Raw genomic sequence first — 15,727 nt, forward strand, 5'->3', positions numbered from 1 at the left:
TATGTGTCTGTCTATCCCTGTTCTCTCCTCTCTGCACAGGCCATACAAACGCTACACACCGCGTGGCTGCTGCCACTCTAACCTGGTGGTCCCAGCACTCACGACCCACGTGGAGTTCCAGGTCTCCGGCAGCCTCTGGAACTGCCGGTCTGCGGCCAACAAGGCAGAATTCATCTCAGCCTATGCTACCCACCAGTCCCTCGACTTCTTGGCGCTGACGGAAACATGGATTACCACAGAAAACACTGCTACTCCTACTGCTCTCTCCTCGTCTGACCACGTGTTCTCGCATACACCGAGAGCTTCTGGTCAGTGGGGTGGTGGCACTGGAATCCACATCTCTCCCAAGTGGACATTCTCTCTTTCTCCCCTGACCCATCTGTCTATCTCCTCCTTTGAATTCCATGCTGTCACAGTCACTAGCCCATTCAAGCTTAACATCCTTATCATTTATCACCCTTCAGGTTCCCTTGGAGAGTTCATCAATGAGCTTGATGCCTTGATAAGTTCCTTTCCTGAGGATGGCTCACCCCTCACAGTTCTGGGTGACTTTAACCTCCCTACGTCTACCTTTGACTCATTTCTCTCTGCCTCCTTCTTTCCACTTCTCTCCTCTTTTGACCTCACCCTCTCACCGTCCCCCCCTACTCACAAGGCAGGCAATACGCTTGACCTCATCTTCACTAGATGCTGTTCTTCTACTAATCTCACTGCAACTCCCCTCCAAGTCTCCGACCACTACCTTGTATCCTTTTCCCTCTCGCTCTCCTCCAACACTACTCACTCTGCCCCTACTCAGATGGTATTGCGCTGTCGCAACCTTCGCTCTCTCTCCCGCTACTCTCTCCTCTTCCATCCTATCATCTCTTCCCTCGGCTCAATCCTTCTCCAACCAATCTCCTGATTCTGCCTCCTCAACCCTCCTCTCCTCCCTTTCTGCATCCTTTGACTCTCTATGTCCCCTATCCTCCCGGCCGGCTCGGTCCTCCCCTCCTGCTCCGTGGCTTGATGACTCATTGCGAGCTCACAGAACAGGGCTCCGGCAGCCGAGCGGAAATGGAGGAAAACTAGCCTCCCTGCGGACCTGGCATCTTTTCACTCCCTCCTCTCTACATTTTCTTATTCTGTTTCTGCTGCTAAAGCCACTTTCTACCACTCTAAATTCCAAGCATCTGCCTCTAACCCTAGGAAGCTCTTTGCCACCTTCTCCTCCCTCCTGAATCCTCCTCCCCCTCCCCCCCTCCTCCCTCTCTGCGGATGACTTCGTCAACCATTTTGAAAAGAAGGTTGATGACATCCGATCCTCGGATGATGACACCGCTGGTCCTGCTCACATTGCCCTACCCTATGCTTTGACCTCTTTCTCCCCTCTCTCTCCAGATGAAATCTTGCGACTTGTGACGGCCGGCAGGCTCTCCGCACTGCTAAAGCTAACTCTCTCTCCTCTGCTCTCATTCTTCTAGACCTATCTGCTGCCTTTGATACTGTGAACCATCAGATCCTCCTCTCCACCCTCTCCGAGTTGGGCATCTCTGGCGCGGCTCACTCTTGGATTGCGTCCTACCTGACAGGTCGCTCCTACCAGGTGGCGTGGCGAGAATCTGTCTCCGCACCACATGCTCTCACCACTGGTGTCCCCCAGGGCTCCGTTCTAGGCCCTCTCCTATTCTCGCTATACACCAAGTCACTTGGCTCTGTCATATCCTCACATGGTCTCTCCTATCATTGCTAAGCAGATGACACACAATTCATCTTCTCCTTTCCCCCTTCTGATAACCAGGTGGCGAATTGCATCTCTGCATGTCTGGCAGACATATCAGTGTGGATGACGGATCACCACCTCAAGCTGAACCTCGGCAAGACGGGGCTGCTCTTCCTCCCGGGGAAGGACTGCCCGTTCCATGATCTCACCATCACGGTTGACAACTCCATTGTGTCCTCCTCCCAGAGTGCTAAGAGCCTTGGCGTGACCCTGGACAACACCCTGTCGTTCTCCGCTAACATAAAGGCGGTGACCCGATCCTGTAGGTTCATGCTCTACAACATTCGCAGAGTACTATCCTGCCTTACACAGGAAGCGGCGCAGGTCCTAATCCAGGCACTTGTCATCTCCCGTCTGGATTACTGCAACTCGCTGTTGGCTGGGCTCCCTGCCTGTGCCATTAAACCCCTACAACTCATCCAGAACGCCGCAGCCCGTCTGGTGTTCAACCTTCCCAAGTTCTCTCATGTCACCCCGCTCCTCCGCACACACCACTGGCTTCCAGTTGAAGCTCGCATCTGCTACAAGACCATGGTGCTTGCCTACAGAGCTGTGAGGGGAACGGCACCTCCGTACCTTCAGGCTCTGATCAGTCCCTACACCCAAACAAGGGCACTGCGTTCATCCACCTCTGGCCTGCTGGCCCCCCTACCTCTGCGGAAGCACAGTTCCCGCTCAGCCCAGTCAAAACTGTTCGCTGCTCTGGCAGCCCCAATGGTGGAACAAGCTCCCTCATGACGCCAGGACAGCAGAGTCAATCACCACCTTCCGGAGACACCTGGAACCCCACCGCTTTAAGGAATACCTGGGATAGGATACAGTAATCCTTCTACCCCCCCCCCCCCCCAAAAAAAAAATATATAGATGTACTATTGTAAAGTGGTTGTTCCACTGGATATCATAAGGTGAATGCACCAATTTGTAAGTCGCTCTGGATAAGAGCGTAAATGACGTAAATGTAATGTAAACGTAATTTTGAGTAATCATGGTGGCAGACAGTGACACATTCAATACCGCCTTGCACACTCTTGCCTGCGTCTAGCTGATCTAGGGTATAATCATTAGTCCAACATTTGCAAACAAGTTTCTATTGGACAAATTCAGGTACGTTTATCCCCGTTTTGTTCCGTTGGAGAAACATTTTCAACAGAATCGGCACAATGAATACACACTTGATCACATGTCCACACAGTTCACTTTCATAGCAGCCACATACTTGTATATATAATTCCTTCTCACATCTATCAAGGCGCTCTCCTCCTCTCACCTTTTCCTTTTGCTTGTGAACTTCAGTGCACAACACATCAGCTGTGTGAGACCAGGCGAGAAAACCTTAATATCATGACCGCTGACCGCTACACAACAGCCTACATTGTTGTCACATCATAATCATCATAGCTACTAGAACTAACGCGTTAGTAAACCCGCTACAATCATGCAGTACAGTGACATTGAACAGTCAGCAGCAAACAGTTTAGCAGTTACACTTTGACTTGGAAGAGTTCCACAGTCAGCTTCCTAACATAGCATCCCTCTATGTTTGAGCAGGGTGTTTGAGGAGGCTAAACTAGCTAGATGCATTTGATGTTAGCTACTGTAAGTAAGGGAAAGTGAAAAATAATATACTATGAAATATCGCTGTCTCTCTCTCTCTCTGTCTCTTGCATTTCCTTAATTTGAAATACTTTTTTGTTCAAAACTGTTCAACTTGTTTTTCTCTCTCTTTGAGACAATAACTCACCACATGTTATGCACTTCAGTACCAGCTAGCTGTAGCTTATGCTTCCAGTACTAGATTAATTCTCTGATCCTTTAATTGGGTGGACAGCATGTCAGTTCATGCTGCAAGAGCTCTGATAGGTTGGAGGATGTCCTCCGGAAGTTGTCATAATTACTGTGTAAGTCTATGAAGGGGGTGAGAACCATGAGCCCCCTACTGTAGGTTTTGTACTGAAGTCAATGTAACCAGAGGAGGACAGAAGCTAGCTGGTGACATTAATATTTTTTGTATAGTTTTATCTAAAAAGGATTACTTTCTAAACATTTCACTATTTATATTTTTTGAAATTCACTGAAGAGGATGCTCATGGCCTGCTGTGGGTCTGTGTGTGTGTGTGTATGCTGTCAGGTAGACTGTGACACACCGATAATGGCTTGAGCCATGTCCGAAGGCAATGTTTATTGATGCGATGATGCATGCTGAGAGAGAAGATCACTCTTAAAGGTCACAGTTAATATCTGAAGGTCAGGGTGTGTGTGTGTGTGTGTGTGTGTGTGTGCGTGCGTGCGTGCGTGCGTGTAAGTGTAAGTGTGAACTGAATATTACCTTTAATCTTACCTTTAATCCCTCATGACCACATCCTTACCCTTATCCATCGAAGAGCAATAATTAAATATGTCAAATGATCCATTTCCTAAACACACAAATACCACAATACCCCAGTCAGTCAATGCAGCTGTCAATGGATACTCAAGCTCTTTGCAGTCAGTCAGGTTCAAGGTGTTTTGAATTCAAATCCTGTCCGGATGTTTCATTTGCAGGGGTCTGTTCAGGCCAGCCCATGACAGCAGATCAGTGACAAGCAGAGAGAAAGGCCAGAGTAACTTGACCTCAGTTTCTCTCTTTCGGTCTGTTTCTCGCTCTCTGCCACTAGAGACTTTTATCCCATCTATGTGACTGGGATAGGGTTGGAGTTTTCTCCACAATGCAGGTTGACTGGCAGGAGACTAGGGGTGTGTCCTAAATGGCACCCTTTTCCCTATGGGCCCTGGTCAAAAGTAATGCACTATATAGGGAATAGGATGTCATTTGGGATACAGCCTAGGAGTGAAATGTCACAGGATACAGAGGACATATCAGACTGGATCAGAAAGAAGCGATGGAGCTAGATCATGTTTAGGGATAAATGGGTAAAGGAGAGAGATCATAGAAGATGAGATGTCGGAGGAGTTTAGTATAATGTTGAAATGCTTTCGATGTTGCTTTATTATTTCTTACTCACCTGTTCACCTATTTGTTTTTATCTTAGAGGTTTATCACTGAGGGAGTTCACTTTAGTGCTCTGTGCTATGGCCCGTGACGTGAACGGCAAAATCGGTGAGGGAGGAGCGCCCTTCTGAAATCGAACAGTATTCTGCGCCGCTCAGAAATCGTTCAGAAACATACATATTTTTCCATAAAATATAGTTTTCATCAGGAAGGCAGATAAAGCCTTTTTATCAAAAGCAATCACTTCTGCATGTGTAAACACAGAATCCTACTCGTTCTCCTGATGAATGTGTGATGTCTCCGCTGCCCAGGGTTGCTAGCATTGTTTCTGCTGGGAGATGGTGTGTGTGTGTGCGTGTGCACGTGCATGTGTGTTAGTAGTGTATTCTCTGTCATAACAAACCCCATGGCAGCTGACTGAGTAGGGCTTGACAGAAGAGAAGAGTGCACATATTAACAGTCAATCATTCTGCAGTGGAGCGAGACACGCACACTGCAGCCAGCTAATGATGCTCTTACTCAGCGTTGAGGAGAGAAGCTTCTCTGTGTTAGTAGGTTGATTTATGGTAATTAGCTGTGGAATCTTGAAACAAATGAAAATGGGCCAATTACTTATTAACCAAACTGTGATACTACAGCAAATAATGGTGCCTCAGCCTCTGTGCAAGCATTACATTACATTAATAGTTGTGAGGAGCAATGGGGGATATCATCTCTCTGTCTCCTTCTCTCTCTCTCTATCTCTTTCTCTGTGTCTCTCTAACTCTTTCTCTCTTTCTCTCTTTCTCTCTTTCTCTCTCTCACACACACACACACACACACACACACACACACACACACACACACACACACACACACACACACACACACACACACACACACACACACACACACGCACACGCACCTTCCAATAGGTCCTTCCAACCCTCCATTTTGTAGACCTTGCTCTAGCCTTAAACCACATCCACATCTGTATTCAGCCCTGTCTCTAATATGATAGCATTTCACTGAATATAAATGAACAGGCCGAACAGAGCCTAATAACGATTCCGTCCCCCCAGGGGCCTGGATACAAGAGAGGGACCATCCTCCATTCTCCGTCATCTGAGTGTGTATATTTATTGAGTTGGACGTTTAATTTTCATGCATTCATAATGGTTCTATCATCACCAGCCCTTGTCTTCGACCCAGCCCCCTCTCACTCACACCAGTTCTGGTGCCTTTGTTTTCTCTCCTACCACACCAGTAGAGGTCAACCTAGACGGAGAACAGAACTGGTGGATTGAATGAAGAGGAATACAAAGGTCACAGAACATTGTTTTATTTCATGGTCATGTGGACCAACCATGCTGATGTTTACGGGTCAAAAGCATGATAAATGTACAGACATCTCACAAAAACACACATCTCACAGAGATTTGAACACGCAACAAACAGCAGAACACACACAACACACAGAGATCTGAACACGTAACAAACACCAGAACACACACAACACACAGAGATCTGAACACGTAACAAACACCAGAACACACACAACACACAGAGATCTGAACACGCAACAAACACCAGAACACACACAACACACAGAGATCTGAACACGCAACAAACACCAGAACACACACAACACACAGAGATCTGAACACGTAACAAACACCAGAACACACACAACACACAGAGATCTGAACACGTAACAAACACCAGAACACACACAACACACAGAGATCTGAACACGTAACAAACACCAGAACACACACAACACACAGAGATCTGAACACGTAACAAACACCAGAACACACACAACACACAGAGATCTGAACACGTAACAAACACCAGAACACACATAAGACTGAATCAACCCAGACCACCGATCACACATCAAGTAAAAGTGAGGGATCTGATTTTGTGTTCTAAGCATTTTTCAATTTAGATGATAGCAATGACCATGAGCTAATCATATTTACAGTATGCATTCCACTGGGCACAGATGTCAATTCAACGTCTATTCCACATTCATTCAACATAATTTCATTAAAATGACGTAGCAACAACGTTGATTCAACCAGTGTGTGCCCAGTAGGACGTGACAGTTTATTTTACATGTAATATTGCAGGAGCACGTCTACATCTAGTAAGAGTAATGCCTTTCCTTTAAAAACCAACAACTCAATTGCCCATTATTCTATAGGCACAGTGTCTCCACAGCGCCTTGTGAAAGTATTGAACTAGAGCAGACAAAGCCATGCTCTCTCTGCTGTAGCAGGGCATTGGAAAATAAAACCTTCACAACAGGATATGTGTTTTATGAGCGGCTACATGTGTATGTGTGTGTGTTTGTGTGTGAGTACTTGTGTGTGTGAGCCTGTATGCATCTTTGCTTCAGGGCTAGTGCTGATCTGCTGACCTATAATGCTGTGTGAAGTAGAATACAATTCTACACTTTCCATATCCTGCAGCATCTATAGTGCTCTGGCTCAGTTGTTAGCGCATGATGTGTGCAACGCCAGGGTTGTGGGTTCGATTCCCACGGGGGGCCAGTACTAAAAAAATATTTTTTTTTTAAATGTATGAAATGTATGCATTCACTACTGTAAGTTGCTCTGGATAAGAGTGTCTGCTAAATGACTAAAATGTAAAAAATGTACACTTCTGGCCTGTGTTGTGAGCCGAGTGGTATATAGGTGTCACATTCTTCTTTGTCAGATGATAAAGAAAAATCATTGTCGGACCAAAACGCAGCGGGGTTATGTGCACTCATCTTCTTTTATTGAATTGGCAAAGAAGGAAAAAACTAAATAAACACTTACACAAAACACAATGACGAATAACAGTCCGGTAAGGCATTAAGGCTATACCTAGCACAATCACCCACAAACTACCAACACATACCTATATATAGGACTCTCAATCAGAGGCAACTAGGAAACACCTGCCTCCAATTGAGAGTCCAACACCCAATGACCTAAACAAAGAAATACTAATACTAGAATGAACATAGAAATACAAAACATAACATAGCCCAAAACCCCGGAAATAATAAATCAAGCACCCTTCTAAACAACCAACCACCCCAAACCACATAAAACAAATACCGCCTGCCACGTCCTGACCAAACTACAATACAAATAACCCCTATTACTGGTCAGGACGTGACAATAGGGCTATTATAAACTGGGTGGTTCAAGCCCTGAATGCTGATTGGCTGACAGATGTGGTATATCAGACCATATAAGGTCTAAGCAATGTTGTCCTGCTATTTTTATTGACTTGGCCAAAGCTTTTGATACGGTAGACCATTCCATTCTTGTGGGCCGGGTAAGGAGTATTGGTGTCTCTGAGGGGTCTTTGGCCTGGTTTGCTAACTACCTCTCTCAAAGAGTGAAGTGTAAATCTGCTTTCTCAGCCACTCCATGTCACCAAGGGAGTACCCCAAGGCTCAATCCTAGGCCCCACACTCTTTTCAATTTACATCAACAACATAGCTCAGGCAGTAGGAAGCTCTCTCATCCATTTATATGCAGATGATGCAGTCTTACACTCAGCTAGCCCCTCCCTGGATTTTGTGTTAAATGCTCTAACAACAAAGCTTTCTTAGTGTCCAATAAGCCTTCTCTACCCTTAACCTTGTTCTGAACACCTCCAAAACAAAGATCATGTGGTTTGGTAAGAATGCCCCTCCCCCCACAGGTGTGATTACTACCTCTGAGGGTTTAGAGCTTGAGGTAGTCACCTCATACAAGTACTTGGGAGTATGGCTAGTCGGTACACTGTCCTTCTCTCAGCACATCTCAAAGCTGCAAGCTAAAGTTAAATCGAGACTTGGTTTCATTTATCGTAATCACTCCTCTTTCACCCCAGTTGCCAAACTAACCCTGATTCAGATGACCATCCTACCCATGCTAGATTACGGATAAATAATTTATAGATTGGCAGGTTACATGGAACCCAAAGCATTAAACATTTATGGCAAGTTAGCTAGCTAGCTTGCACTTGCTAGCTAATTTGTCCTATTTAGCTAGCTTGCTGTCTTTGTGCTGTTGTCTGTGCCCAATAATGTTTGTACCATGTTTTGTGCTGCTACCATGTTGTGTTTCTACCATGCTGTGTTGTCATGTGTTGCTGCCATGCTATGTTGTTGTCTTAGCTCTCTTTATGTAGTGTTGTCTCTCTTGTCGTGATGTGTGTTTTGTCCTATATTTATATTTTTTAATTTGTCTTATTTTTAATCCCAGCCCCGGTACCCGCAGGAGGCCTTTTGCCTTTTGGTAGGCCGTCATTCAAAATAAGAATTTGTTAATTTAGTTAAATTAAGGTAAATAAATTACAAAATTATACCACACGTATGACAAAACATTTATTTTTACATCTCTAATTACACACACACACACACACACACACACACACACACACACACACACACACACACACACACACACACACACACACACACACACACACACACACACACACACACACACACAGTCTTAAACAACTAAGCTTGTGGGGACACACAATTCAGTCCCGTTCAAAAACCTATTTTCCCTAACCCCTAACCTTAACCCGTACCCTAACCTGTACCCTTTCCCTAACCTTAACCCTAACCCTAACCTTAACCCAAAAACCTACCTTTGACCCTAAACCTAACCCTAGCTCCTAACCATAACCCCAAAACAAACCCTAGTTCCTAACCCTAAACATAATTCTAACTCTAACACTAATTCTAACCTTAACCCTAAACCCCTTAGAAATAGCATTTGACCTCGTGGGGACTAACAAAATGTTCCCAGTTGGTCAAAGTTTTGATTGTTTACTATTCTTGTGGGGATTTCGGATCCCCACAAGTATAGTTAAACACACACACACAGTCTAGACTGGCACATTACTTTAGAATTACTTTTGTGTAAACCAATGTGCTTTTGCAGTATTGGACTCAAGCTCTTGGAATGGGTGAGGGCTTGTGCTGCTGAATTGTGAATCATTATCACAATACAGTGTGTAGATGTGTTAGTGTGTGTGTTGGTGTTTTGTGTGTGTGTAACATAAACTGTCTGTATAAGTGTGTGTGTAGTTGTGTTTATAAATCACATCAAATGTTATGCTTCATAAACAACAGGTGTAGACTAACAGTGAAATGCTTAGTTACGGGCCCTTCCCAACAACGCAGAGAGATAAAGTTAAAGAAATACTCGAATAATAGAAAAATAAAATACACAATGAGTAACGATAACTTGGCTATACTGTATATACTGGGTACCAGTACCGAGTTGATGTGCTGAGGTAATTGAGGTAGATATATATACTGTAAGTAGGGATAAAGTGACTAGGCAACAGGATAGATAATGAACAGTAACAGCAGTGTGTGTGATGAGACAAAAGAGTTAATGCAAAAAGGGTCAATGCAGACAGTTAAATAGTTAACCAATAGCTACCTGGATTAACTATGGCTTGGGGGTAGAATCTGTTCAGGGCCCTGATGGTTCTAGACTTGGTGCATCGGTACCGCTTGTTGTGCATTAGCAGAGTTAACAGTCTACGACTTCGGTGGCTGGAGTCTTTGACAATTTTTAGGGCCTTCCTCTGACACCGCCTGGTATACAAGTCCTGGATGACAGGGAGCTTGGCTCCAGTGATGTGCTGGGACATACGCACTACCCTCTGTAGCGCCTTCGAGTCAGATGCCAAGCAGTTGCCATACCAGGGGGTGATGCAGCCAGTCAAGATGTTTTCAATGGTGCAGCTGTATAACTTTTTGAGGATCTGAGGGCCCATGCCAAATCTTTTCAGCCTCCTGAGGGGGAGAGGAGTTGTTGTGCTTTGTTCACGACTGTGTTGGTGTGTGGACCATGATAATTCCTTAGTGATGTGGACACCGAGGAACTCGACCACTCCACTACAGCCCCGTCAATGTGGATGCCTGGCCTTCCGTTTCCTGTAGTCCACGATCAGCTCCTTTGTCTTGATGACGTTGAGGGAGAGGTTGTTGTCTCTGACCTCCTCCCTGTAGGCTGTCTCATCATTGTCGGTGATTAGGCCTACCACCATCGTTTCATCTGAAAACTTAATGATGGTGTTGGAATCGTGCACGACCACACAGTCGTGGGTGAAAAGGGATACAGGAGGGGACAAAGTATGCACCCATGAGGGGCCATCGTGTTGAGGGTCAGCGTGGTGGATAGGTTGTTGCCTACCCTTACCACCTGGGGGTGGCCCGTCAGGAAGTCCAGGATCCAGTTGCAGAGGGAGGTGTTTAGTCCCAGGGTCCTTAGCTTACTGATGAGCTTGGAGGGCACTATGGTGTTCAACGCTGAGCTGTAGTCAAGGAACAGCATTTTCACATAGGTGTTCCTCTTGTCCAGGTGGGAGAGGGCAATGTGGAGTACAGTAGAGATTGCGTTATCAGTAGATCTGTTGGGGCGGAATACAAATTGGAGTGGGCCCAGGGTGTCCGGGATGATAGTGTTGATGTGAGCCATGACCAGCCTTTCAAAGCATTTCATATAGTGTGAATCTTTGTATGTATGTGTGTGTGTGTGTGTGTGTGTGTGTGTGTGTGTGTGTGTGTGTGTGTGTGTGTGTGTGTGTGTGTGTGTGTGTGTGTGTGTGTGTGTGTGTGTGTGTGTGTGTGTGTGTGTGTGATTGTGTGTGTGATTTGTGTGTACGTGCAAAAGGTGTGTGTGTGTCTACCTATGTATCGGCATGTTTATAGTGTGAGGGTCTGGGGGAGGATGTGCTCCTGTTCCAGCATTATTGTTACCTCCTCTCCTCTCTTCCTTCCCCAGGGTGAGGACAGTAAACTAGGATAAATTGGCTTGGGCGGCAGCCCTCCTCTGGAGCTGGCCCTGGGGGTCAGAGGTGACCGTACTGGTACTGGGGACCGAGGCATGACAAATAAGAGCTAGGTGGACCTCGTAAATCCACTGTGGCGCACTGCGGCCAGGCAGGGTCGAGAGCTTAAAACACTGTCCCCATCCACACCACACTATTAAAAATGACAAATGGACCTCTGGTTAACTCAGGTTCGAGAGTCGTTGTACGTTGCCATTATGTTTTTAAAGGGTTTCTGCAATGTTTGCTGTGTTGTAGTGACCTAGTTCATTGGACGCAGAGGGAAATTGAGGTTTTGTGCAGTCGTGTCCCTTTATTATTTTGTTTCTGTTCGATAAACAGTAGAGTAGAAACATAGGAGGGAGTATGAAGGGAAGGGGGGATGGAAGAAGGGAGAGAATGGAGGGAGGCCCAAATCCAAGATATAGAGGGATGAAGTTGGAAGGCAGAGGTTGAAATAGAATGAACCAGGCCATCCATAGAAGACTCAGCTCCAGGAGAGTAAGCTGGACCAACCTGCCCCAGACAGGTGTTGGGGTTTGGGGGTTATTGGTTATCATAACCTCCCTCCTCTTCCAGATCCTGGTCCCCCAGCACATCCCTGGGGAAACCACCCTTTGTGTCCCCCATCTGTTGCAGCATGTACACTCATGATCTCACAATAGGACGAGGCGGTGAGGAGAGGCAAGGTTGAAGGTAAACGGTTAAGACGAGCATTCTAATATCCCCAAACGTTGAATAAATGATGAAGAATTCTAAACTTATTTTATATTTAACCAGGTAAGTCAATTGAGAACCAATTCTCCTTTACAATGACGACCTGGCCAAAAGGCATAGCATTGCAACAGTGAACAGGACAACACACAATACCACAAAAAAAACACTATGTACAGAGGAAAGGTACAAATTCATCAAATATACAACAATGACACACATTACTACACTAGATGACCGATAGGTCACCTTGCCTCCATCTTGGCACTACCCCCACCATTGTAAAAAATATTTTGGAAGCTGTAGAAATCAATTTAATGATGTCTACATTAGTTTTTACCACATGTATTAAATTATAGACATCTTAATGCATGCTTTTAAATTATATTATGTGAGTTAATTATATTAAGTGAGATTTTTTTGTCACCTAAAACCCTGACAAACTTTTACAGATGCACAATCGAGAGCATCCTGTCGGGTTGAATCACAGCCTGGTAGGGCAACTGCACCGCCCTCAACCGTAAGGCTCTCCAGAGGGTGGTGCGGTCTGCACAACGCATCACCGGGGGCAAACTACCTTCCCTCCATGACACCTACAGCACCCGATGTCACAGGAAGGACAAAAAGATCATCAAGGATAACAACCACCCGAGCCACTGCCTGTTCATACCGCAACCATCAAGAAGGCGAGGTCAGTACAGGTGCATCAAAGCTGGGACCGAGAGATTGAAAACAGCTTCTATCTCAAGGCCATCAGACTGCTAAACAGCAATCACTAACTCAGAGAGGCTGCTGACTACATTGAGACCCAATTACTGGACTCTTTAATAAATGGATCACTAGTCACTTTTAAACAATGCCACAACAAATAATGCCACTTGAATAATGTTTACATATCTTACATTACTAATATCACATGTAAATACTGTATTTTATACCATCTATTGCACCTTGCCTATGCAATAGATGTGCATATTCTCATTCACCCCTTTAGATTTGTGTGTATTAGGTAGTTGTTGGGAATTGTTAGATTACTTGTTAGATATTAGTTGCACTGTCGAATCTAGAAGCACAAGCATTTCACTACACTCGCGTTAACATCTGCTAACCATGTGTATGTGACCAATAAAATAAAATATATATTTTTATTTTTTATTTTTTAAATGAACAAACAAATATAAAAACATTTTTCTTAAAGTATAATTTTTAGAGATTACTGATGCTAGTGTCCCCACAACAACAAAACCATGTACTTTTGTCCTTGAAACATGTAATTGAAATACTGTATCAATCCATGAATTACTACGGAGTATGGCTCCTTCTGGGGATTGCCAATATAACTTCCATTAGGAGATGCCTGTGGATCTATTGCCACGGCTATTAAAGAGTAATATGAATGCAAATGGTGCTTGGGACTCTGATTTAAGATAATAGGGGAGGGAGACTGCCAAGTGATACGCCAGCCATGAGACACTGGAGTGGGAAGGTAAGGGAGGGGGAAGTCTGTGAGTGAGAGGAACAGTAGACCAATTCTGTTTTCTCCCTTCTACCTGAAATGTGCATTTTGCACTTAAACCCCCCCCCCCATATATTTTTAGGGATTGGACTGGTGTAATGAATGTAGTAGGAATTCCCTTCAGCAAAATGCAATCACCAATCCAATTTTAAGCGTTTTAATCGTTGAAGTAAATGAATGGGAGTGAATAATCAAATCAAATCAACGTTTATTGGTCACATACACATGGTTAGCAGATGTTGATGCGAGTGTAGCAATTGGGTTAGAGATGGGGTGACGGGAGAGAGAGAGAGCGAGAGATGAGAAATGAGAAATGTAGGTCTTCTATTCATTTTTGAGGACCATCTAATAATGTAATACCCAAACGGACCAATTGGTGGTGGTATTCTCCTTCGCTGACGCGGTCGGCTGTCGTTTCAAATAGGTCAGGGAAAAGTTTTGTGTTTTCACAATGCAGCTGGGAGGAGCAGACCATTGGCGATTGGTTAGCGATTTTCACTTTTAAATCTGTGATTGGCCCTGCCGCTTTAGCGGGGTGTAAAGAAGCTGTCTTGCCCACTTCTCACTCTCGCCTCCATCCCATACATTCGGCAGGGTCCTACACTGGTTGTCACGCACTGTTTTAGTACGGCTGGAAATGTGACTCTCATAACACGGGTTTACTGACTGGAATGAATACACCGCTCTGTGACAACCGAAGGGATTTTTTTTGTGTGCGTGTCCTGCGTGGTTCTCAGTGGATAGGCCTATAGACTGTGTGGACTATACATTTCTGCAATGACTGTGGATTTGTTTGCAGTTTTATGTGTCATCATCACCACCACGGTTTCTGCGATGGAAGGTAAATTATGGGAATGATCATTGCTGTGTTTTGATGGTTTGGAATGACTGCTCCGCTCCGGAACTCACACTGGCTCTCTCGCGCGGCTCTCCAATGGAATGGCACATGCACATTGTAACGGTGAGAGCGTGCGCTCTGTGATGTCAGTTGAATACAGGGGATGGAATGCACGTTGGTCATGGCAAGCCGGTTCCCGTTATTTTATTCCGAATAGGACGGAGCAGTGGTCTCTCTGTGTCAGTGGGTCTGGCAATAGCCTTCAACGCACTGGTTCAATAAATTCTATAAACTTCTCTTTGAATTGGTTTTCGTTACACAATTAAAATATAGCCAACATGTGGGAGCCTCCTTTTATTTGTTTTGTTGGGGTGGCTTATTATTCCATGAGATAATTGTGTGGTGATCTATAGCCTACATCAGGTTTGGAACACTATCTGTGACATAACAGGGAGAGATGCTCTTTTCCCTGCGAGTGTCGTCCTCAGCGCCTGGGTGTAGGCTAGCCCTCTCCGCCTCGTAGGCTCCGTATGTTGTTCGGGTCACGTCCTGACATAGGCTTCTCATTTGTTTTTAGCGCCAACTCCGAGCAGCAGTAGGATAAATATCGGGCGATTTTATAGATGGCTGCTGGAACTGTTTAGCGACAGTAATGTCTCCGCCAGATCAAACCATGGTGATGAGGCACCTCCAGATCAGAACTCTGTGGCTACATGTACGTACAATAGGATCATTTTCCCTGTCTGTTTTCTGGTCTGTCTGGCTGGTCCTCTTTGGCACCCACCCACACGCACAGACAGATACACAAGTGTGTAAGGGAAATCAACAGACAAGTGTGCCATCAGCATCCTTGGCTAAATAGCCCTTCTTAGAGCTTTAACATGTTCTTCATTTCCTGTGTAGGAGCCGAGGGACTTGGGCACTAGACATAATGTATGTGCTGCATGCATATCATGCTTCAGCCTCTTGACTACGGAAGAGTTCTCAAACTTCACTTTCTATGCTCACACACTCTCCAAAGCAGATGGTCTCTCGTGGTTCTCTGCTTAGCATAAACAAGTGGAATGAATTAAAGACTAGCAA

The 15,727-nt window shown here is 45.1% G+C and overlaps 1 protein-coding gene across 3 annotated transcripts in view; it reads left to right on the forward strand.

Moving 5' to 3' along the window:
* The first annotated feature begins 14,320 nt into the window (after window positions 1–14,320).
* Window positions 14,321–15,727, forward strand: part of LOC106599529 (ephrin type-B receptor 1) — a 334,841-nt gene continuing 333,434 nt past the window's right edge. For all 3 annotated transcript variants that reach the window (XM_014190808.2, XM_014190811.2, XM_014190812.2), the window contains exon 1: window positions 14,321–14,647. In XM_014190808.2, the coding sequence (XP_014046283.1) occupies window positions 14,584–14,647 (64 nt within the window). In that variant the 5' untranslated portion in view covers window positions 14,321–14,583. The remainder of the gene's footprint in view (window positions 14,648–15,727) is intronic.

The sequence above is a fragment of the Salmo salar genome, chromosome ssa03 (assembly GCF_905237065.1).
Source record: "Salmo salar chromosome ssa03, Ssal_v3.1, whole genome shotgun sequence".
In the NCBI taxonomy this organism is placed as follows: Eukaryota; Metazoa; Chordata; class Actinopteri; order Salmoniformes; family Salmonidae; genus Salmo; species Salmo salar.